Source organism: Rutilus rutilus (genome assembly GCF_951802725.1).
Source record: "Rutilus rutilus genome assembly, chromosome: 14".
In the NCBI taxonomy this organism is placed as follows: Eukaryota; Metazoa; Chordata; class Actinopteri; order Cypriniformes; family Leuciscidae; genus Rutilus; species Rutilus rutilus.
The window spans coordinates 34,342,750-34,368,776 of NC_140219.1; the positions used below are offsets into that span (position 1 = coordinate 34,342,750).

A 26,027-nucleotide genomic window follows, 5' to 3' on the forward strand; every position below is an offset into this window, starting at 1 on the left:
CAAAACAAAAGAAAATAGACTGCTATCTGCTTATGTAATCCTTATGAAATGTGCATTTCTCTCTGGCGCGTTCACTACTGCGAAGATCGCGAATCAGCATCGTCAACTTCATCTTTGGAGCCGACACTGACACAGAAAACACTTATTTATTAATAAACAGTTAAATGTGTCCTTGCTATATTTTACATATTCATAATCATTATTTTTGCCGGTTCTTTGTGACAGCTTTTAGGTGCTTTATTAGCAGCGCCACCCTTACATGTTACATAAACGCTCACCACCGCATCAGCACCGAAAACATGGAGATTTTTTTCAATCCCTGTTTTGGCAGGGTGGAAAAATGATCAGAAAATGTAACGAAACGTTGTAGAAATGTAGTGGAGTAGAAAGTATAATAACTGCTGCAAAAAGTAACGAAGTAAAAGACAAAAGTATGCACTATTGATTCTACTTAAGTACAGATACGTGAAAAATGTACTTAAGTAACAAAGTATTTGTACTTCGTTACATTCCACCACTGCTTATATGAAAGTAAGCATCCTTGAGATCACCCCTGCAGATTGTGCGAGCGAGAGCTTTGTACGCACTACTGCAACTCTTTACTTTGGAATTGACAGCAAAGCATTGGCACGTCTTCAAAATACAGAATGCTGGCGAGAATGCTCAAGTCAGCCAAAACAAATTTGAGTCAATTACTCAAATTGGCATTTAAAGACATTGTAAACACACCTAAGGTTTAAGGAGGTCTGCGCGGGACTGTTTTTTTTTTCCGTCCCGCTCCCACAAGGTTCTATTCAGCAACAGCTTAAAATACACTCTGTGTTCACCCGCTTTATTTCCCGACCTGACGGGTCCGCAAAATTTAGATCTCGTTTCTAGAATCTCACATTCAAATGTCTCTAACGGAAAGAAGGAGATTAAGTAGCCTATAACAATTCTAAATGCTATACAAAAATTGTGTTTGTGTCAATGTAAATATTAGGCTATTTTAACATTGTACTGTCAGCAGAGAAAAAATATGTCACAGAAAAAAATAATGAAATATAAATAACAAATTAAATAGGACAAAGCCTATCACTCAAATTTCTAAGCAACATAAACGAAAACCATATTGCCCTACAGACAAATGAAGTAGGCTATTTTCTGCTGAACTATTTCAAACATCCTTGCAAAAAAAGAATGTTGTTGACTGACAATGGTTTCAGTAGGCTACCAAACAGCTCCTCAGAGCTAGGTGTACAGGTGGTCAGAATGAAGTGCGGATACGCTGTCAAAAGATGTCGGGAGTGGGCTATTGTCAGTTAGACCGCCCGCTCCGTCTAAAGTATAGGTACACCAGAGTTCCGACCACTACCGTCTTTCTACTTTAAAATTTAATCCCGCGCCGCATGATTCCTTATGGGCGTTTCACACAGTATGACTACAGCTTTTCTCAAGTTGTGTAAGAGTTTTGTGCAGCATTTAGGACTTCCAAAATAATCCGGCGGGCCAGAAAATATTGCTGGCGGGCCAGTTTTGCCCCGCGGACCGCCAGTTGCCGACCCCTGCTGTACATGCTACCATTAGGAGATATCATTAGGAAACATGGAATTAGTTTTCACTGTTATGCCGATGATACTCAGCTGTACTTTTCTTCAAAACCTAACGAAACCTACCAATTCACAAAATTAACGGAATGCATAGCTGATATAAAAAACTGGATGACTAGTAATTTCCTACTACTAAATTCAGAAAAAACAGAGATTCTAATTATTGGACAAAAAACTTCCACACGTAATAACCTAGAATACTGTCTAACACTTGATGGCTGCTCTGTTAAGTCTTCGTCGTCGGTTAGGAATCTGGGTGTGCTCTTTGATACCAATCTTTCATTTGAAAGTCACGTGTCTAGTATCTGTAAAACCGCATTTTTCCATCTTAAAAATATATCTAAATTACGCCATATGCTCTCATTGACAAATGCGGAACAATTAGTTCATGCGTTCATGACCTCAAGGCTAGATTATTGTAATGCTCTACTGGGTGGTTGCCCTGCACGCTTAATAAACAAACTACAGCTAGTTCAAAACGCAGCAGCTCGAGTTCTTAGCAGAACCAGGATTGCATTAGCTCCCTATTAAACATCGTATGCATTTTCAAATATTGCTGATTACTTACAAAGCACTAAATGGTTTAGCTCCGCAGTACTTAAGGGAGCTCTTAACGCATTATAGTCCTTCACGTCTATTGCGATCTCAAAATTCCGGCCAGTTAAGAATACCTAGAATATCAAAATCGACTGCTGGCAGTAGATCCTTTTCCTATTTAGCACCAAAACTTTGGAACAGTCTTCCTACCATTGTCTGGGAAGCAGACACACTCTGTCAGTTCAAAGCCAGATTAAAGACACATCTCTTTGACCTAGCATTCACATAATACATTATTGACTTCTATAATCCAATGTTAGACTGCATTGATTAGGTCAGCCGGAACTGGGAACACTTCCGCACACATAAGAAGAATGGCATCTACGCTAATTTTTGTGTATCCCGAGGTTTTCCCGCAGCCTGCCGGATCCAGGCCATATCCAGATCTGACGAAGGACCTTCGCCTGGACCCGATGACAACGCAGTGCTGAAGTGCCAACTAGTCTCTCCCCTGTGAAGGATCCCTTTCCCACTCTACAGATAAATCGCTGTCAGGATAATTTCAGTTTCGCATTCTACCCTGAAGTGATAAAATTCTGTATCAAAATGTTAAGGCCAGACAAGTTGTTTAAGGCTTAGTTCATAGGGAATTACAAACCTGCGCACATATATTCAAATGCGCATAATTATAAATTAATTCTTGATGCGCACGCCATCAGCGTTTCTCTAATGATATAACTAATGATCCTTGCGACGGAAGTGAATCAATCAAAACTAACGTGAGCTGGAAAATATCTTTATTCAAGAACCGCTATAAAGCCAAAACAATCTGTTACCTTAAATTATCCGTTTGTTACTATAAAGCCGCTTTGAAACAATTTACATTGTTAAAAGCGCTATATAAAGGAAGAGGACTTGACTGAAATTTAAGGCCATGTTAAAAGCACATCTTTTAAGACTTCCTGGGCATCTTCATGATGGGTGTTTGATCATTATCTTGTCTTTTATTTTCCTCTCTCTGTGCTGTTATTTACGTTTAGTTATTGTGAACCACTTGGGCAACAGCTGCTGCAATATAAAAATGAAACTCTTCAGGCAAATAACTAAAATAAAGAGACTTAAAGTATATGATTTATTTGTTAAACAGGAAAAGCATTCCATACGACAATGGTAAAATCAACACCGTTAACTGCATGCATGGCCACATTCTTTATGGCCAGGAGGATCCCCCCTTAGTGACAGGACATTGGCCATCAAGGTGAGTTTTTTTGGCAGTTTTCAGCACATACTGCAGGCTTTGCTGGTTTGGCCCCAGGCATCACTGGAGGCTCTGGAGGACCCCCCTTAGGGCCAGAACATGGGGCATCAGGGTGAGTTTGTTGGCAGCTTTCGGCACACACTGACGGCTTTGCTGGTTCAGACGCAGGCTTCACTACAGGCTCTGGAGGACCCCCCTTAGGGCCAGAACATGGGGCATCAGGGTGAGTTTGTTGGCAGCTTTCGGCACACACTGACGGCTTTGCTGGTTCAGACGCAGGCTTCACTACAGGCTCTGGAGGACCCCCCTTAGGGCCAGGACATTGGCCATCAGGGTGGGTTTTTTGGCAGCTTTCAGCACATACTGCAGGCTTTGCTGGTTCGGCCCCAGGCATCACTGGAGGCTCTGGAGGACCCCCCTTAGGGCCAGAACATGGGGCATCAGGGTGGGTTTGTTGGCAGCTTTCGGCACACACTGAAGGCTTTGCTGGTTCAGACGCAGGCTTCACTACAGGCTCTGGAGGACCCCCCTTAGGGCCAGGACATTGGCCATCAGGGTGAGTTTTTTGGCAGCTTTCAGCACATACTGCAGGCTTTGCTGGTTCGGCCCCAGGCATCACTGGAGGCTCTGGAGGACCCCCCTTAGGACCAGAACATGGGGCATCAGGGTGAGTTTGTTGGCAGCTTTCGGCACACACTGAAGGCTTTTCTGGTTCGGCCACAGGCTTCACTGCATGGATTCAGATAGTCAGCGTTAGTCAGTCCATTTTGCAACATTCAGTCTTAGATGTACAGTACAAAACACGCAAAGCATGAACAGCAAGTTGTACTTCCAGAAAGAATTTTGGTGAACGATAAAATAAATCCAACTGAAACAACGAGAAGGCTGACTCAAACACTAATAGAACATAAATACCTGTAAATGGAGCCATACACTGACGTCCACATCCATTGCTGCAGCATTTCTCATGTTTCGGACAGTCACTATCATAGGAACACAACTCAGCACAATTTCCTCCTCCAGATTTTGTGCTTGGACACTGTCCTGGCTTTTCTGTGATACAGACACATGACAGAAATGAAAAAAGTGGTCAAAGATCAGAGTAGGTTTTACAAGAAAATACTAGTTCAGTCTTTCTATTTTATAGTTTCACATTTAGTTCAGTTTAATTCACATTGTCCTCCAGAGCAGTCTCGATCACAAGTACATCCTCCACGGCACGACCGTCAGCTTTACCAGACACCACAGGAGTGTTGTTGCAATAGTTTCAGTATTTATAAGTCAGGGGTTTCGCAGTGTGCGTCTCAAACTTGAAAATATTCATACATTTATCTGCTTCAAAATCAAGTAGAAATACCATTTATAACTAAACTGACAATTAGTTTCAAAGACACAGAGTGCCATTACAACCTACCCCACTACTGGTGAGGTGTGTTATAGAAGCACAATGCAGAAAGAAGACATCCATCAGTATGTTGTTCATAAGTTTACTATTACAACTAATTGTACTGAACATCATATATTGTAAGGCATTTATTTATGCATTTCTTAGGGCAGTGTAATGAAGCTAAAAGATCTCCTCACCTATGACTCCAGCATGGTTTATGCTCAAACATGCAGACAGACACAATAAAACAACACTCAACAAGCAGTATACTTGAGCTGTCATCCTCTCGACCTGTGATCTCACAATCAACTCTACTGGAAAATGCACTTAATTAGTCAGTCAGTAGGGACAGTGAGACACACAAAACTACACCGAAAACATGTGCTGCTGAATCCCTTAACATACGTTGCTGTCCAAAGATTTATAGATCCAAGGAAGTCTGGGTAATTCCAACCCTGATGAAACTCACCTGCGTGTAGCTTTCTAGTAGCCTAATCCTGAAGACCTTGATTAGCTTGTTCAGGTGTGTTTGATTAGGTTTGGAGGAGCGGAGCACTGCGGTCACGCCAGATGACATAATTAGAAGATTGAGTGTTTCTATGGCAACACTATCAATGACAAAATGGTCAGGTGGTCAGAGCTCTCAGAAAATTGTACCTTTTCAAGTTGTTGCTATGAATAAACTCTTACACCTAAACTCTACAGGAAGTGGATCTCTACTGGCATAGATCTGTGTAGAATATAAAGAGACACAGCATACACACACTGTAAAAAATTTGTAACACTCCCAAATCAAAAATTTCAATTGACCGATATCATCTAAATTTTTCAATTGGCCCAAGTGAAAATCTGTACATTTAATTTTAGAATTTACAGAATTTCACTTGGGCCAATTGAAAAATTTAGATGTTATCGGTCAATTGAAATTTTTGATTTGGGAGTGTTACAAATTTTTTAATTGGAAACTGAATTACAATTGCTGATTGACTTGCAATGCGGATCCAAGTAATTATGACTAACAACAGTGTTTCAAGCAACTATAGGGAATATATATATATATATGTGGCAGTATAGATGTTTGGCTTTGGGCCACTATTGGTTGCTTCAGGTCTCTTTATTAAGCCTATCACCGTTAAAGGCAGTGTATAGATGCTTTGTATTGAATTACGTGACCGAGCTTCTTCCTCTTCCGGTTCCGCATGCTGAGCTGCATGCGTGAAATTTGTTTGTTTAGTCACTCATATGGCATGTAGGAGATCGAGTGCTGTTTCCCATGGCTGGCGTTCTTGTGTAAAATTTTTACAGGTAGGAACGCGGTTGGTTATAGGTTTCTTTTCTTTTATAGGGCAGTGGGTGAATTAAAATCCCTTCTGTTCTATCCACAGCGTGCGTCTTGAACTCACACTTCGGACTGCCGTGACTGCGATTCCTTGCACTCCAAGTATGCAGTTTATTTGTAAACATGTCATGCTTTATGAGATTTCTTTTAATTATAGCTGTCGTTCCAGAAGTGCAGTATATTCTGCCGAGTAGCGGGGAGGATTCCGTTGCTGGGGTAACCTGTGATTCGCTCATTGATCACGAAGCGCTGCTGTTTTGCTGCTGTCTCAACTATATTAAAACGAAAGGATTCGCGTCAATTTCATTCCACTCTGGCTGCGGCCGAACAAGAAACTGTTAGCGCTTTAATGGCGTGTGCAGGTTGACAGGAGGAATATCGCCGCCCTGCAGTTTTTGTGTGTGTGTGTGTGTGTGTGTGTGTGTAGGCCACGTGCGTGTATGCGTGTGCGTTTACAAGGAGAGTGTTGTTTTGTATGGTAATTGTATTTTTCTTACAAATGTTAATTGTTTAGTTAATTTTTGTATTTTCCTTTCTTTTGTTATTTTGTATTCGTGTTTCGATTGTGAACTGTATTTAATTATTCTATGTACATGTGTTGTCGTTTGATGTCATTAGGGGTTGAGTGTCCAAGAGCAAACAGGGGTGGGGCTTGCCTTGTGGATTATCTTGTGCTGTGCTGTGGATGTGCACCGGTGTGAAGGTGATACTGATGTGGTTATTGCTTTGGTTTTTCTTTTGCATCTCTGGTGTTACTTACGGAGTGTTGTGGTGCTCATTGAGTGTCCCCCTGCTGGCCTCCCTCAGTCCTGTTGTCTGATTATTTTTGTGTTGATATTGTGAGGTTTGTGTATTTTATATTTTGAACATTTTCCTTGTATTGTCTTTGTCTTGAATTATTTATTATATTTGTGTCCTTTAATAAAAAAAGTAATTTATTCATCCACGTCTCTTGTCCTGTTAAGGGAATAAATCTGTGCGGCCTATTTATTAGGTTGTTTTTCCTGGGTTGAGAATTCCCAGCTGGCGTAGTCATTACATTAGATCCTTAGTAACTCCTCGTCATGCCATATATATATATATATATATATATATATATATATATATATATATATATATATATATATATATATATTCTCTGTTCCCAGAGAACCGGGGTTACGCAAGTGACCTAACGTTCTCTTTCAAATGCTATTTAAGGCCATACAGTTGATGGGGCTCTAGCGCTTTGAATAGGGTTTATAACCTTCTGCAGAAGCCCGAATGTGTTTAAATTTAACCCTTCACGGGCGTAGACACAAAGATCGACTTGTTCCGGGTGTGGGTAAAATATTTGCCAGTGCAGTGCGTCTGACAGTGCAGATCCAGCTGGACAATCTCTGCCAGCCACAGCCTCCCCGGCCAACGAGGGGCTATCAGAAGAATAGATCATTAGTTTTCTCTTACTCTGTCCAGGGTGGGAGAAATAAGACTCAGCGGTGGGAATGTATAGCAACACGTTCAGCCACAAATGTGCCAGCGTATCCACACCCAAAGGCACATTTTCATCCCTGAAAGAGAAACATACAACGGACACTTTGCGTTTGCCTGCAAGGCGAAGAGATCTACGGCAGCCCTGCCACACATCCCCAAAGTTGATTCTGGACCCCAGATTCATGAGATGAGACGTGAGCATCTCTGTGTCCCATTCCGCACACTCCCGTGAGTGAGCGCATATCAGAAAATCGTCCAGGGGTGCGTTTCCCGTACAACTATATAGCTCGCTGCTTAACTACCATAGTACGATGCATCGTTGGAGAAATCAACTAGCTAGTCACGACTGTTTCCCGAAACCATATGTCGCAAAGTATCGTTCAAGCATGTTGGTTTATGACATCTCGCACGTGGTGGACTAATAACTTATTTTAATTAATTTGTTTGAGATCGAATTAACGCTAGATTTTGTCATACAAGTTACAGACATGGCATCTGAAGACTATTTCTAATTTTTCTCAGTTATTTTGCTTTATTACCAGACTCAATATTTGGCTCGTTCTTACATAGTAGAGCACGTTTGCACATGCACAGTCTTCAAAAACGGTGCTTTAAATCTCTTGACAAACTAAAAGACGTAAATTACATTTGTATGTATTCTAAATAAATAACACTGGTTGTACTGAATGTCAGCTTGCTTATTTTGCTAAAGATAAGGATTTATTCAGTCTACATCTCATGTAAACTAGAAACTATGCTTCTAACAACCACACAAGTTTGCGATGCTGTTTGCGAACGTTCGTTGGAACGATGGTTTCGGGAAACACCAAATTGTTGAACTATGCTGATAACAACGGAACTTGCGACCATAGTTGGTTAACGATGCTTTGGGGAAACGCACCCCAGATAAGCAGATATTCTGGGCTCATTGTGTCTCAGCGCTGATAACGCTGCCTCTCTGCACCTGCTGAACCCGTGCAGAGTTAGGCTGAAGCTGAATGGAAGAATAAAAAAAAAATTGTACACTTCGCTCTGAAAGGAAAAGCTGATATATTTCCTGTGTGCAGGACAGATGCTTATATGCAGTGGTGGAGGAAGTACTGAATCTCAGGACTTAAGTAAAAGTACAAATAACCAGAGACATATTTACTTTAGTAAAAGTATAAGTACCACAATGAAAACCCTACTTAAGTAAAAAGTACCTGATTTTAAATGTACTTTAAGTATTAAAAGTAAAAGTACTTGCATAACAGTTTATTCTCTTAATGTCTATATTCTATATGCTGTTTTAAGTTACTCTGGGTTAACATCAGCAATGACCTTACCTGGTCTGCTCACACGGACAAGGTGGTCAAAGCGGCCCGGAAACGCCTATTCTTCTTGTGGAGACTGAAGAAGTTTGGCATGGACCCAGTCATCTTCACTAACTTCTATAGATGTACAATTGAGAACACACTGACTGTCTGTATCACAGTGTGGTATGGGAGCTGCATTGACAGGGAACGAAAAATACTATGCAGTGTGGTTAGGTCTGCAGAGTTCATCATTGGCAGGAAGCTCCCAGCCCTACAGGACATCTACCACACACGATGCCTCAAGAAAGCGGGCAGTATTCTAAGAGACTGTTACCATCCATCTTTCAGTCTTTTTACCCTGCTGCCTTCAGTAGATTCGGTAGATACCAAAGCATCCGGGCCCGCACACAAAGACTGGATAACAGCTTTTTCCCAAGGGCCATCAGGCTCCTAAATGGACAATGACCATTTGTGAAGACCTAGTGATCTCTTCACTTTCTCTTTAGTTATCTATGCACTGTCACTTTAGTTATCTGGTTGCACCTAGTATATTATATGGTTATTATGTGGTGTCTTGTCATAAGAATATTAGTGCCAGCTTAACCTTGTGTTGTTCTGTGCATCTGACAATAAAAGACTTGAACTTGAACTTCTAATAATTAGGGCTGTAACAATATGCAATATGAAACCGAAATCGCACCATTCAGATCCACGAACCTGTGTCACGGTGTGAGAAGGCAGAATCGCGACACACCCCTTATTTGAAGCTAACATTATACAATACATAGACCTACACCTCAAAACTAGTTGAGGATAAATTCTTTAAAATTGGGCAATCCCAGCGTTATGGACGTGACATTTGCAGTAAAAACTTGAAATATAAATTTGCAGAAAATGCATTTAATAGGCTACATATTGAAACTGTTTATATATCCATACTCCCTTCAGATATTAGAAAAATATCAGTCTACAGACACATGCATTTTATATTTAATATGAGGGAAATAGGCTACACATGCGTTACGGACGTGACACAAACAAATCTTTAACTTTTAGGTGGCAAAATATTTTTTTGTAATTCTATGAATTACACTGCGCAAACCAAAATTAATACTACCCACCGGATGAAGAAGGGTTGGCTCTCCACTGAACATAAAATATTCATTTTATCTTTTGTTCGCATTTATGAGGAAAAAAACAATGTTATGGACATCACCGCTCTTGAAAGCGGCACTAAAAGACTGCTTTAAAACTTTCACAGAGCCCTCAAACAGGAGGCACAAAGCCATTCTTTAAAGTGAATTTCGTTTTGTATTATTTGTATCTTAATTTTAATCAATGTTTCATCAACCTCACATCAACCTCACATCAACCTCACAAATTGCCTTGATTTAATAAATAAGAAGTAAATATAGCAGACAATAGATAATCACGACACGGAGGCGCCGGCGCGTGAACTGGATTCATCTCATAAATGAACCGAAACTCAGCGTATAAGGTAGCCTACTTGCCTCACAGACCTGAGAAATACATATAGAAAGCTTGAAATGTCTACTTTTAAACAGAGCAACCCAAAACGAAAGAAAACAGACTGCTATCTGCTTATGTAATATCCTTATGAAATGTGCATTTCTCTCTGGCACGTTCACTACTGCGAAGATCGTGCATCGTACAGCATCGTCAACTTCATCTTTGCAGGCGACACTGACACAGAAAACACTTTAATTGTTTATTAATAAACAATTAAAATGTCTCCTTGCTATATTTTACATATTCATAATCATTATTTTTGCCGATTCTTTGTGACAGCTTTTAGGTGCTTTATTAGAAGCATTACATGTTACATGAACGCTCACTACCGTCATTTTTTTCAATCCCTGTTTTGGCAGGGTGGAAAAATGATCAGAAAATGTAACGAAACGTTGTAGAAATGTAGTGGAGTAGAAAGTATAATAATTGCTGCAAAAAGTAACGAAGTAAAAGACAAAAGTATGCACTATTGATTCTACTTAAGTACAGATACGTGAAAAATGTACTTAAGAAACAAAGTATTTGTACTTCGTTACATTCCACCACTGCTTATATGAAAGTAAGCATCCTTGAGATAAACCCCTGCAGATTGTGCGAGCGAGAGCTTTGTACGCACTACTGCAACTCTTTACTTTGGAATTGACAGCAAAGCATTGGCACGTCTTCAAAATACAGAATGCTGGCGAGAATGCTCAAGTCAGCCAAAACAAATTTGAGTCAATTACTCCGTTTTTAAAATAGTGGCCGTTTTGGTAGAATTATCGCTTAAAATACACTCTGTGTTCACCCGCTTTATTTCCCGACCTGACGGGTCCGCAAAATTTAGATCTCGTTTCCAGAATCTCACATTCAAATGTCTCTAACGGAAAGAAGGAGATTAAGTAGCCTATAACAATTCTAAATGCTATACAAAAATTGTGTTTGTGTCAATATAAATATTAGGCTATTTTAACATTGTACTGTCAGCAGAGAAAAAAAAAATGTCACAGAAAAAAATAATGAAATATAAATAAATTAAATAGGACAAAGCCTATCACTCAAATTTCTAAGCAACATAAACGAAAACCATATTGCCCTACTGACAAATGAAGTAGGCTATTTTCTGCCGAACTATTTCAAACATCCTTGCAAAAAAAGAATGTTGTTGACTGACAATGGTTTCAGTAGGCTACCAAACAGCTCCTCAGAGCTAGGTGTACAGGTGGTCAGAATGAAGTGCGGATACGCTGTCAAAAGATGTCGGGAGTGGGCTATTGTCAGTCAGACCGCCCGCTCCGTCTAAAGTATAGGTACACCAGAGTTCCGACCACTACCGTCTTTCTACTTTAACCCTCTGGGGACCAAGCTGTTTTTGGGGCCCTTGAGATGTTCTGACATGCTCTGACATTTGTGCTTTTTTCAGTTATTTATAAACATGTTAATGGCAAAGGTGTAAATTCACTCTATATAGCACAAACAGGGCTACCATAATATGCGAGCAACGTGTATGTAGATGTTTGTATTTTTAAGAGAATAATGTTTATGCGTGGTTATTTAAAAAAATAAAAATGAAAGTTGCTGAAATAAGACCACAAAACTCTGCATAATTAGCCATTCATTCAGGTGTGACACTGACTGAGCCACAATGCAAGGACAAAATATATATTTTGAAGAAGACTTATATTGACCATTTAAGATTTTGCTTACATCTATCTTGTAAATATGTTTTGCTATTTTATAAAAAAGGTTACAATTACAACAATAATTACAATTTCAGCAATATTTCTGCAAAAAAGTACTCTTTCTTTGTAAAAAAAAAAAAAAAAAAGATTATAGGCCTACATTTTATCATATGTATTCATTAGTTTGAATATAGCCAACATTGGAACATCTTAGTCTATGACTTTATTTTTGACAAAATAGTATTTTATATATATATATATATATATATATATATATATATATATATATATATATGAGCAGAAAAGCTTATTTGATGTGACAGTATATTCTACAGTAAAAACTGTACCCAAATCTAGTCAACAAAATGTTGTCTTTCATACTTCGCCTGACTGTAACGTTGTTTTTATGAAATATTAGGGCATAGCCTATAAATGTTAATTTGCAGTTTAATACGTTGCTTATACAAATACATTTTATTTCAACATATTCCAGTCGATTTTTACTCATCTCAGTAGGCTATAGCAAAGCAGTTTATTCTTTCACACACAGATGCGCGATTCATATTTAGGCTAAACAGTCTTTACAAATATGTACCCTTCATTCATCTCACAGAAACGCGATTCATATTAGAAACGCGATTCATCTTTTTGTTTACATAGGCCTACACTAACGTTATAACGTTATTCCACATTAACACTTGAGAAAGGATAACTTAGCCTACCTCACTCCTCAGCGGGATCTGCTCCTCATATACTCCTCATATCAGCACGGAAACTTTTCTCCATAAGGTAGGCTATATTATGCCTCTTTGTTTACAGCTGATGTGGGGGCGTTTCACAGACTGAAATGGTTCTCAGAATTTGCGTTTGAATAGCACGCGCTCTCCGGGGCGTGGTCAAATTACTTTTGAATGGCTCGTAATGAGCTCGACTGGAGTCGCTCTCTTTTTATACAGATTACAGAAGCTGATAATATTTGTTTTTTATATAAATTACTTCATTTAAAAGCTGCGATCTCAAGCTTTATGCCCGTGGGTCTGTTTGCCTGTTTGACTGAATTTTCGCGGAGTTATAGATCATTTTCGAACGCGTTTCAAATGGGAGTTTACTGACAGAGAGAAGGCAGAAATAGCATCATGTTAATTTTTCTTTATTTGTCAAAAAGCAAAACACTTTATTTTTATTGCGAGTATACAGAAAAAAAATAGAAACTGAACAGGATCGATTGATGTATTACACGAAAATGAAAGATCAAAATTAACAGAGCATTTTGTGTTTATTTTTCATTGCTAAAAAAAAAAACGAGCAAAACTCGCCCGCGCGTTTTTGGTCCCCAGAGGGTTAAAATTTAATCCCGCGCCGCATGATTCCTTATGGGCGTTTCACACAGTATGACTACAGCTTTTCTAAAGTTGTGTAAGAGTTTTGTGCAGCATTTAGGACTTCCAAAATAATCCGGCGGGCCAGAAAATATTGCTGGCGGGCCAGTTTTGCCCCGCGGACCGCCAGTTGCCGACCCCTGCTGTACATGCTACCATTAGGAGATATCATTAGGAAACATGGAATTAGCTTCCACTGTTATGCCGATGATACTCAGCTGTACTTTTCTTTAAAACCTAACGAAACCTACCAATTCACAAAATTAACGGAATGCATAGCTGATATAAAAACTGGATGACTAGTAATTTCCTACTACTAAATTCTGAAAAAACAGAGATTCTAATTATTGGACAAAAAACTTCCACACGTAATAACCTAGAATACTGTCTAACACTTGATGGCTGCTCTGTTAAGTCTTCGTCGTCGGTTAGGAATCTGGGTGTGCTCTTTGATACCAATCTTTCATTTGAAAGTCACGTGTCTAGTATCTGTAAAACCGCATTTTTCCATCTTAAAAATATATCTAAATTACGTCATATGCTCTCATTGACAAATGCGGAACAATTAGTTCATGCGTTCATGACCTCAAGGCTAGATTATGGTAATGCTCTACTGGGTGGTTGCCCTGCATGCGTAATAAACAAACTACAGCTAGTTCAAAACGCAGCAGCTCGAGTTCTTAGCAGAACCAGGATTGCATTGGCTCCCTATTAAACATCGTATACATTTTCAAATATTGCTGATTACTTACAAAGCACTAAATGGTTTAGCTCCGCAGTACTTAAGGGAGCTCTTAACGCATTATAGTCCTTCACGTCTATTGCGATCTCAAAATTCCGGCCAGTTAAGAATACCTAGAATATCAAAATCGACTGCTGGCGGTAGATCCTTTTCCTATTTAGCACCAAAACTTTGGAACAGTCTTCCTACCATTGTCCGGGAAGCAGACACACTCTGTCAGTTCAAAGCCAGATTAAAGACACATCTCTTTGACCTAGCATTCACATAATACATTATAGACTTCTATAATCCAATGTTAGACTGCATAGATTAGGTCAGCCGGAACTGGGAACACTTCCGCACACATAAGAAGAATGGCATCTACGCTATTTTTTGTGTTTTTGTTTATCCTGAGGTTTTCCCGCAGCCTGCCGGATCCAGGCCATATCCAGATCTGACGAAGGACCTTCGCCTGGACCCGATGACAACGCAGTGCTGAAGTGCCAACTAGTCTCTCCCCTGTGAAGGATCCCTTTCCCACTCTACAGATAAATCGCTGTCAGGATAATTTCAGTTTCGTGTTCTACCCTGAAGTGATAAAATTCTGTATCAAAATGTTAAGGCCAGACAAGTTGTTTAAGGCTTGGTTTGTAGGGAATTACAAACCTGCGCACATATATTCAAATGCACATAATTATAAATTAATTCTTGATGCGCACGCCATCAGCGTTTCTCTAATGATATAACTAATGATCCTTGCGACGGAAGTGAATCAATCAAAACTAACGTGAGCTGGAAAATATCTTTATTCAAGAACCGCTATAAAGCCAAAACAATCTGTTACCTTAAATTATCCGTTTGTTACTATAAAGCCGCTTTGAAACAATTTACATTGTTAAAAGCGCTATATAAATGAAGATGACTTGACTGAAATTTAAGGCCATGTTAAAAGCACATCTTTTAAGACTTCCTGGGCATCTTCATGATGGGTGTTTGATCATTATCTTGTCTTTTATTTTCCTCTCTCTGTGCTGTTATTTACGTTTAGTTATTGTGAACCACTTGGGCAACAGCTGCTGCAATATAAAAATGAAACTATTCAGGCAAATTAATAACTAAAATAAAGAGACTTAAAGTAGCCTATATGATTTATTTGTTAAACAGGAAAAGCATTCCATACGTCAATGGTAAAATCAACACCGTTAACTGCATGCATGGCCACATTCTTTATGGCCAGGAGGATCCACCCTTAGTGACAGGACATTGGCCCTCAGGGTGAGTTTTTTGGCAGTTTTCAGCACATACTGCAGGCTTTGCTGGTTCGGCCCCAGGCATCACTGGAGGCTCTGGAGGACCCCCCTTAGGGCCAGAACATGGGGCATCAGGGTGAGTTTGTTGGCAGCTTTCGGCACACACTGACGGCTTTGCTGGTTCAGACGCAGGCTTCACTACAGGCTCTGGAGGACCCCCCTTAGGGCCAGGACATTGGCCATCAGGGTGAGTTTTTTGGCAGCTTTCAGCACATACTGCAGGCTTTGCTGGTTCGGCCCCAGGCATCACTGGAGGCTCTGGAGGACCCCCCTTAGGGCCAGAACATGGGGCATCAGGGTGAGTTTGTTGGCAGCTTTCGGCACACACTGAAGGGTTTGCTGGTTCAGACGCAGGCTTCACTACAGGCTCTGGAGGACCCCCCTTAGGGCCAGGACATTGGCCATCAGGGTGAGTTTTTTGGCAGCTTTCAGCACATACTGCAGGCTTTGCTGGTTCGGCCCCAGGCATCACTGGAGGCTCTGGAGGACCCCCCTTAGGGCCAGGACATTGGCCATCAGGGTGAGTTTGTTGACAGCTTTCGGCACACACTGAAGGCTTTTCTGGTTCGGACTCAGGCTTCACTGCATGGATTCAGATAGTCAGCTTTAGTCAGTCCATTTTGCAACATTCAGTCTTAGATGTACAGTACAAAACACACAAAGCATGGACAGCAAGTTGTACTTACAGAAAGAATTTTGGTGAACGATAAAATAAATCCAACTGAAACAACGAGAAGGCTGACTCAAACACTAATAGAACATAAATACCTGTAAATGGAGCCATACACTGACGTCCACATCCATTGCTGCAGCATTTCTCATGTTTCGGACAGTCACTATCAAAGGAACACAACTCAGCACAATTTCCTCCTCCAGATTTTATGCTTGGACACTGTCCTGGCTTTTCTGTGATACAGACACATGACAGAAATGAAAAAAAGTGGTCAAAGATCAGAGTAGGTTTTACAAGAAAATACTAGTTCAGTCTTTCTATTTTATAGTTTCACATTTAGTTCAGTTTAATTAACATTGTCCTCCAGAGCAGTCTCGATCACAAGTACATCCTCCACGGCACGACCGTCACCTTTACCAGACACCACAGGAGTGTTGTTGCAATAGTTTCAGTATTTATAAGTCAGGGGTTTCGCAGTGTGCGTCTCAAACTTGAAAATATTCATACATTTATCTGCTTCAAAATCAAGTAGAAATACCATTTATAACTAAACTGACAATTAGTTTCAAAGACACAGAGTGCCATTACAACCTACCCCACTACTGGTGAGGTGTGTTATAGAAGCACAATGCAGAAAGAAGACATCCATCAATATGTTGTTCATAAGTTTAATATTACAACTAATTGTACTGAACATCATATTTTGTAAGGCATTTATTTATGCATTTCTTCAGGCAGTGTAATGAAGCTAAAAGATCTTCTCACCTATGACTCCAGCGTGGTTTATGCTCAAACATGCAGACAGACACAATAAAACAACACTCAACGAGCAGTATACTTGAGCTGTCATCCTCTCGACCTGTGATCTCACAATCAACTCTACTGGAAAACGCACTTAATTAGTCAGTCAGTAGGGACAGTGAGACACACAAAACTACACCGAAAACATGTGCTGCTGAATCCGTCAACACACATTGCTGTCCAAAGATTTATAGATCCAAGGAAGTCTGGGTAATTCCAACCCTGATGAAACTCACCTGCGTGTAGCTTTCTAGTAGCCTAATCTTGAAGACCTTGATTAGCTTGTTCAGGTGTGTTTGATTAGGTTTGGAGGAGCGGAGCACTGTGGTCACGCCAGATGACATAATTAGAAGATTGAGTGTTTCTATGGCAACACTATCAATGACAAAATGGTCAGGTGGTCAGAGCTCTCAGAAAATTTTACCTTTTCAAGTTGTTGCTATGAATAACCTCTTACAGCTAAACTCTACAGGAAGTGGATCTCTACTGGCATAAATCTGTGTAGAATATAAAGAGACACAGCATACACAGACACAGGGGCATGTCTAAAATTGGAAACTGAATTACAATTGCTGATTGACTTGCAATGCGGATCCAAGTAATTATGACTAACAACAGTGTTTCAAGCAACTATAGGGAATATATATATATATATATATATATATATATATATATATATATATATATATATATTCTCTGTTCCCAGAGAACCGGGGTTACGCAAGTGACCTAACGTTCTCTTTCAAACGCTATTTAAGGCCATACAGTTGATGGGGCTCTAGCGTTTTGAATAGTGTTTATAACCTTCTGCAGAAGCCCGAATGTGTTTAAATTGAACCCTTCACAGGCGTAGACACAAAGATCGACTTGTTGAGGGTGTGGGTAAAATATTTGCCAGTGCAGTGCGTCTGACAGTGCAGGTCCAGCTGGACAATCTCTGCCAGCCACAGCCTCCCCGGCCAACAAGGGGCTATCAGAAGGATAGATCATTAGTTTTCTCTTACTCTGTCCAGGGTGGGAGAAATTAGACTCAGCGGTGGGAATGTATAGCAACACGTTCAGCCACAAATGTGCCAGCGTATCCACACCCAAAGGCACATTTTCATCCCTGAAAGAGAAAGATACAGCGGACACTTTGCGTTTGCCTGCAAGGCGAAGAGATCTACGGCAGCCCTGCCACACATCCCCAAAGTTGATTCTGGACCCCAGATTCATGAGATGAGATGTGAGCATCTCTGTGTCCCATTCCGCACACTCCCGTGAATGAGCACATACTGTATCAGAAAATCATCCAGATAAGCAGATATTCTGGGCTCATTGTGTCTCAGCGCTGATAACGCTGCCTCTCTGCACCTGCTGAACCCGTGCAGAGTTAGGCTGAGCCTGAATGGAAGAATTCAAAAAAATGTGTACACTTCGCTCTGAAAGGAAAAGCTGATATATTTCCTGTGTGTAGGACAGATGCTTATATGCAGTGGTGGAGGAAGTACTGAATCTCAGTACTTAAGTAAAAGTCCAAATAACCAGAGACATAATTACTTTAGTAAAAGTAGAAGTACCACAATGAAAACCCTACTTAAGTAAAAAGTACCTGATTTCAAATATACTTTAAGTATTAAAAGTAAAAGTACTTGCATAATTTATTCTCTTAATGTCTATATTCTAATAATTAGGGCTGTAACAATATGCAATATGAAACCGAAATAGCACCATTCAGATCCACGAACCTGTGTCACGGTGTGAGAAGGCAGAATCGCGACACACCCCTTATTTGAAGCTAACATTATACAATACATAGACCTACACCTCAAAACTAGTTGAGGATAAATTCTTTAAAATTGGGCAATCCCACCGTTATGGACGTGATATTTGCAGTAAAAACCTGAAATATAAATTCTCAGAAAATGCATTTAATAGGCTACATATTGAAACTGTTTATATATCCATACTCAGTTCAGACATTAGGAGTCCAGACATTAGAAAAATATCAGTCTACATACACATGCGTTTTATATTTAATATGAGGGAAACAAAAAAATCTTGAACTTTTAGGTGGCAAAATATTTTTTTGTAATTTCTTACACTGCGCAAACCAAAATTAATACTACCCACCGGATGAAGAAGGGTTGGCTCTCCACTGAACATAAAATATTCATTTTATCTTTTGTGTTCGCATTTATGAGGAAAAAAACAATGTTACGGACGTCACCGCTCTTGAAAGCGGCACTAAAAGACTGCTTTAAAACTTTCACAGAGCCCTCAAACAGGAGGCACAAAGCCATTCTTTAAAGTGAATTTCGTTTTGTATTAATTGTATCTTAATTTTAATCAATGTTTTATCAATCAATTGCCTTGATTTAATAAATAAGAAGTAAATATAGCAGACTATAGCAGATAATCACGACACGGAGGCGCCGGCGCGTGAACTGGAGCTCGTCTCATAAATGAACCGAAACTCAGCTTATAAGGTAGCCTACTTGCCTCACAGACTTGAGAAATATATATATATAGAAAGCTTGAAATGTCTACTTTTAAACAGAGCAACCCAAAACAAAAGAAAATAGACTGCTATCTGCTTATGTAATCCTTATGAAATGTGCATTTCTCTCTGGTGCGTTCACTACTGCGAAGATCGCGAATCAGCATCGTCAACTTCATCTTTGGAGCCGACACTGACACAGAAAACACTTATTTATTAATAAACAGTTAAATGTCTCCTTGCTATATTTTACATATTCATAATCATTATTTTTGCCGGTTCTTTGTGACAGCTTTTAGGTGCTTTATTAGCAGCGCCACCCTTACATGTTACATGAACGCTCACCACCGCATCAGCACCGAAAACATAGAGATTTTTTTCAATCCCTGTTTTGGCAGGGTGGAAAAATGACCTGTGCACTTGTAATGACACATCAAGGATGTTAAGAGGCTAAAAGCAGGTTTAAAACTTGCCCCATTGAAGTCAACAGGGTGCAAATTTTAAAACGAGGATAACACGTTGTAGGCAACACAGATTTTTGTCGTTGTTCTCTGTACTGACAGCACTCCAAATGTACAAAAAAATGAGCTCAGTGTTAAAATTGACCGGAGTTCTCCTTTAATAGTCTTTAATAATAAATACATGTTCAAATTAAAACCTTAATAGCGCTTCAGGTGATATGCTTTAGTTATTTTGTTTATCCTATTTACCTGCATTGCCCTGTCAATTAGATGCAAATGTGCGCATTTGTTACTTCTTGACGCCTAATTTGCATACAGAACGTCCCCAGTTAATGACTTACATCAATAGTCTTTCCCCCTGAAATTTAGTAATCTAAATTGGTGAATTTAGAAGAAATCTACAGATGCAAACAGATGGAGGATACACTCTAAAATATGTAGTAAATCTGAGTAACTGCATCTGGTACATTAATACATAAAACTGAGTAGAAATAAGTTAACATTAAACATTAGAAATAACAATATTTATAAATTAACTTTTTATTTATGAGTAATTTAACTTTTTTTATTTCCTCTAAACCTTTATAAAATAGTATCCCATACAACCACAAATACATACATGACATTGGCTTTTATTGAATTTTTACTCAATTATTTTGGTAAGTTTAATTCAAACAATCAAGTAAGATTTTCAGAGATTTTATTTAGTTAATAAAGTTAAAAATTTCTGTAATATTTACTTAGCCACAGAATATTTTTAAGTCAAGTCAAGTCAAGTCATTTTCATTTATATAGCGCTTTTAACAATGTAGATAGTCTCAAAGCAGCTTTACAGAGATAAATGTATAATTTAACGTAAGATTGTTTTGGCTTTATAGCGGTTCTTTAATAAAGTTATTTTCCAGCTAAAGTTAGTTTTGATTGATTCGCTTCCGTCGCAACGATCATTTGTTTTTAAATTAGGGCCGCCAAGACGACACCATTCTCTCTACACAGACTTTAAACGCGAACCTGTGAGAAACGCTGATGGCGTTCAGATGCGCATTAAGAACGGGTTCTATAGTTATGTGCGTTTGAATATATGTGTGCAGGTTTGGAATTCCCTGCAAACCAAGCCTAAACAAATTACTGGTGTTTCCTTATAGTTTTGATTCAGAATTTTATTTTATTTTATCAATTCGGGGTAGATACGCAAATTGAGTTTTCCCGACGACGCGTTATCTGTAGAGTGGGAAAGGGATCCTCCATAGGGAGAGACTAGTTGGCACTTCAGCACTGCGTTGACATCGGGTCCAGGCGAAGGTCCTTCATCAGATCTGGAAACGGCCTGGATCCGGCAGGCTGCGGGAAAACCTTGGGATAAACAAAGACACTAAAATTAGCGTAGATGCCATTCTTCTCATGATGTAACAAGTACATCAGGATTTATGGGAAGTGTTCCCGGTTCCAGCTGACCTAATCTATGCAGCCTAATATTGAATTATAGAAGTCTATAATGTATTATGTGAATGCTATGTCAAAGAGATGTGTCTTTAATCTAGATTTGAACTGACAGAGTGTGTCTGCTTCCCGGACAATGGTAGGAAGGCTGTTCCAAAGTTTTGGTGCTAAATAGGAAAAGGATCTACCGCCAGCAGTCGATTTAGATATTCTAGGTATTATCAACTGGCCGGAATTTTGAGATCGCAATAGACGTGAAGAAGTATAATGCGTTAAGAGCTCGCTCAAGTACTGCGGAGCTAAACCATTTAGTGTTTTGTAAGTAATCAGCAATATTTTAAAATTGATGCAATGTTTAATAGGGAGCCAGTGCAGTTTTGACAGAACCGGGCTAATATGGTCATACTTCCTGGTTCTAGTAAGAACTCGAGCTGCTGCGTTTTGAACTAGCTGTAGTTTGTTTATTAAGCGTGCAGGGCAACCACCCAGTAGAGCATTACAATAATCTAGCCTTGAGGTCATGAACGCATGGACTAATTGTTCCGCATTTGTCAATGAGAGCATATGACGTAATTTAGATATATTTTTAAGATGGAAAAATGCGGTTTTACAGATACTAGACACGTGACTTTCAAATGAAAGATTGGTATCAAAGAGCACACCCAGGTTCCTAACCGACGACGAAGACTTAACAGAGCAGCCATCAAGTGTTAGACAGTATTCTAGGTTATTACGTGAGGAAGTTTTTTGTCCAATAATTAGAATCTCTGTTTTTTCAGAATTTAGAAGTAGGAAATTACGAGTCATCCAATTTTTTATATCAGCTATGCATTCTGTGAATTTAGTGAATTGGTAAGTTTCGTTAGGTTTTGAAGAAATATAGAGCTGAGTATCGTCGGCATAACAGTGGAAGCTAATTCCATGTTTCCTAATGATATCTCCTAATGGTAGCATGTACAGAGTGAACAGCAGCGGTCCTAGTACTGAGCCCTGTGGTACGCCATACTGAACTTGTGATTGATAAGACATCTCTTCATTTACTGCTACAAACTGATAACGGTCAGATAAGTATGATTTAAACCATGCTAGTGCAATTCCACTAATGCCAACATAGTTTTCTAGTCTATTTAAAAGAATGTTGTGGTCAATGGTGTCAAACGCAGCACTAAGATCGAGTAACACTAATAGAGAGACACAACCACGATCGGATGATAAGAGCAAATCATTTGTTACTCTAACGAGAGCAGTCTCAGTACTATGGTATGGTCTAAATCCGGACTGAAAATCCTCGCAGATATCATTTCTTTCTAGAAAGGAACATAGTTGTGAAGATACTGCCTTTTCTAGTATCTTTGACAGAAAAGGTAGATTCGAGATCGGCCTGTAATTGACTAATTCTGAAGGATCAAGTTGCATTTTTTTAACAAGTGGTTTAATCATAGCCAGCTTAAAGTTTTTTGGTACGTATCCTAGAGACAAAGATGAATTAATGATATTTAGAAGAGGATCTATGACCTCTGGAAGCATCTCTTTCATTAGCTTAGTCGGTATAGGGTCTAACATACATGTTGTAGATTTAGATGATTTAACGAGTTTAGTAAATTCTTCCTCTCCTATAGCAATGAATGAATCAAATTTTTCCTCAGGGAGACTACAAGAGTGTAGTAAGTTTAAAACAAACTCCATCTAAATGTGGATTTTGAAGGTTTTATTTGATGATGATGATACAGTCCTCCCTCAAATGTGAAACTAAGTCCATGTCAGTCACCATCAGTTATTGTGTATGTGTGTGTGTGTGTGTGTGTGTGTACATGCATAGCAATAATAATATTAATGTATTTGATTAAAACATTAAGGCAATTCAGTCTTCTGATGCTTGGTTGTGTGAAGCTAAAAAGTTATTTTGCTTGTGAAACAAAACGTATTTAAACAATTAATAAATATATACTTGAAACTAGTAGCATAGAAAATGTTTTCAAAACATGCACATTGTGAAATGGTTTCCTTTGCTGCTCTATAAACCTAGTGAATACTAAGGAGACCATGGTTTCTGTGTGAACTGATTATTTTGTAGACATCTTTTGAAAATGAAACAATTGCGTGAGTTTGAGGAAGATAAAATGAATTAACTTTTTTAATTAAGGTGAGACACTACAGGTGAATAGGGTAAAATTTTAAAATAATAGATATCACCATGAAACTTCCTCAGTTCATTACTTACACAAGTTCATAAAAAAAATGTTTTACAAGTTTTGGAATTTTTTATGTTTAATTATGCAAATTAGGTATTATCTCATTAAATATGTGCAATTTTGCATATTTTTTCAGTAGATATATCTGAAAATATGATAAAGCCAGAAGCAAAATTATTTTTTCATTTTGATTACACACAAGATGAAAAAAGATGTTCAGAGGGATTTCAGGATATATGCTTTCATTAACTAGGAAATCAAAATATACTGTCCATAGCCTTACAATATCGATTTTCACCATTTTTTTTTAATTAAAATGTCACATAAATCAGGCCAGGAATGATTTATTAACAAATCCCTCTGAACAGATCTTCAGAATACTGCTAAGTGTATAACTGGAAAGTTTGGTGTACACAGGTGCTACATAGGCTGAGATGTTTCTACTGGAGAATGACAAAAAAAACGCAAACATTTTTTTTTGAGAAACCGGCAGTTAAAGATTTAATAGCTCTAAATGAGATTTCGTCTTTAGCTTTAAATCCCCCTTTGGACATTCACGATTGGTTACTGATAGAAAGGAAATGCCCATATTTGGTTTACATAGCGTTGACCCAGAGCTTTACAACAATCCCGGACATGACAGTCTTCAGTGAACAGACGGAGCTCGGCATGTCGCGTTGGAATACTAACTTCCTGGTAAATTCGGGAGAAACTTACTGCCGCAAGTAAACAAAATGTAATAAAATAAACATCGTAATGTATATTTTCAGCGTTTTCTTTATAGCAGCTTGAAAGAATCCATATTGAAGGAGTAAACTCGGCCAAAATCTCAAAACTGACCACTGCATAAAAAATCTATGTTTTTGCCTGCCGTGTCTCCCGGAAAGGCGTCCAGGAGGCATCCGGAAAAGATGCCCGAGCCACCTCAGCTGGCCCCTCTCGATGTGGAGGAGCAGCGGGTCTACTCTGAGCTCCTCCCGAGTGAACGAGCTTCTCACCCTATCTCTAAGGGATCGCCCAGCCACCCTGCGGAGAAAGCTCATTTTGGCCGCCTGTATCCGGGATCTTGTCCTTTTGGTCATGACCCACAGCTCATGACCATTGGTGAGAGTTGGAACGTAGATTGACCGGTAAATCGAGAGCTTTGCCTTGCGGCTCAGCTCTTTCTTCACCACGACAGACTGGTACATCAACCGCATTACTGCAGAAGCTGCACCGATCCGTCTGTCAATCTCCCGTTCCATCCTTCCCTCACTCGTGAACAAGAGCCCAAGATACTTGAACTCCTCCACTTGAGTCAGGAACTCTCCACCAACCTGAAGCGGGCAAACCACCCTTTTCCGACTGAGAACCATGGCCTCGGATTTGGAGGTGCTGATTCTCATCCCAGCCGCTTCACACTCGGCTGCAAACCGCCCCAGTGCATGCTGAAGGTCCTGGTCTGATGGGGCCAGCACGACAACATCATCCGCAAAGAGCAGAGATGAAATCGCGTGGTCCCCAAACCTGACACCCTCCGGCCCCTGGCTGCGCCTATGAATTCTGTCCATACAAATTATGAACAGAACCGGCGACAAAGGGCAGCCCTGCCGGAGTCCAACATGCACCGGGAACAAGTCTGACTTACAGCCGGCAATGCGAACCAAGCTCCTGCTCCGGTCGTACAGGGACCGGATAGCCCTTAGCAAAGGGCCCCGAACCCCATACTCCCAGAGCACCCTTCACAAAATGCCGCGAGGGACACAGTCGAATGCCTTCTCCAAATCCACAAAGCACATGTGGATTGGTTGGACAAACTCCCATGAACCCTTCAGCACCCTGGAGAGGGTATAGAGCTGGTCCAGTGTTCCACGACCGAGACGAAAACCACACTGTTTCTCCTGAATCCGAGGTTCTACTATCGGCCATATTCTCCTCTCCAGTACCCTGGCATAGACTTTCCCGGGGAGGCTGAGAAGTGTGATCCCCCTATAGTTGGACCACCACCCCGGTCTGCCAGTCTAAAGGCACTGTCCCCGACCGCCACGCGATGCTGAAGAGGTGTGTCAGCCAAGACAGCCCCACAACATCCAGAGACTTGAGGTACTCAGGGGGGATCTCATCCACCCCCGGTGCCTTGCCACCGAGGAGTTTCTTGGCTACCTCGGTGACTTCAGTCCGGGTGACGGACGAATCTGCCTCCGAGCTCTCAGCCTCTGCTTCCTCAATGGAAGACGTGACGGCGGGATTGAGGAGGTCCTCAAAGTATTCCTTCCACCATCCGATGACATCCCCAGTCGAGGTCAACAGCTGCCCACCTCCACTGTAAACAGCGTTGGTAGGGCAATGCTTCCCCCTACTGAGGCGCCGGACGGTTTGCCAGAATCTTTTCGAGGACGACCGATAGTTCTTCTCCATGGCCTCTCCGAACTCCTCCCAAGCCCGATTTTTTGCCTCCACAACCACCCGGGCTGCAGTCCGCTTGGCCTTTCGGTACCCGTCAGCTGCCTCAGGAGTCCCACA

At 40.1% G+C, this 26,027-nt stretch overlaps 1 protein-coding gene across 4 annotated transcripts; it reads right to left on the reverse strand.

Annotated features, from left to right (window-relative positions):
- Nucleotides 1-3,137: 3,137 nt before the first annotated feature.
- Nucleotides 3,138-17,191, reverse strand: LOC311303519 (uncharacterized protein). Of its 4 annotated transcripts, XR_014629769.1 has the most exons (4): nucleotides 4,969-5,175; nucleotides 4,300-4,437; nucleotides 3,789-4,113; nucleotides 3,163-3,567 (listed from the first exon to the last, which is right to left on the reverse strand). XR_014629769.1 is itself a non-coding variant. In XM_084430042.1 (3 exons), the coding sequence occupies exons 1-3, from the start codon at nucleotides 5,051-5,053 to the stop codon at nucleotides 3,380-3,382; spliced, it is 957 nt and encodes a 318-aa protein (XP_084286168.1). In that variant the 5' UTR covers nucleotides 5,054-5,238; the 3' UTR covers nucleotides 3,138-3,379. The 4 variants fall into 4 exon arrangements, 3 of the variants coding, with proteins under 3 accessions (XP_084286168.1, XP_084286169.1, XP_084286170.1); XM_084430042.1 differs by having other exon boundaries at nucleotides 3,138-4,113; nucleotides 4,969-5,238; XM_084430043.1 differs by lacking the exon at nucleotides 4,969-5,175 and adding an exon at nucleotides 16,918-17,161 and having other exon boundaries at nucleotides 3,168-4,113.
- Between the last annotated feature and the right edge of the window lie 8,836 nt (nucleotides 17,192-26,027).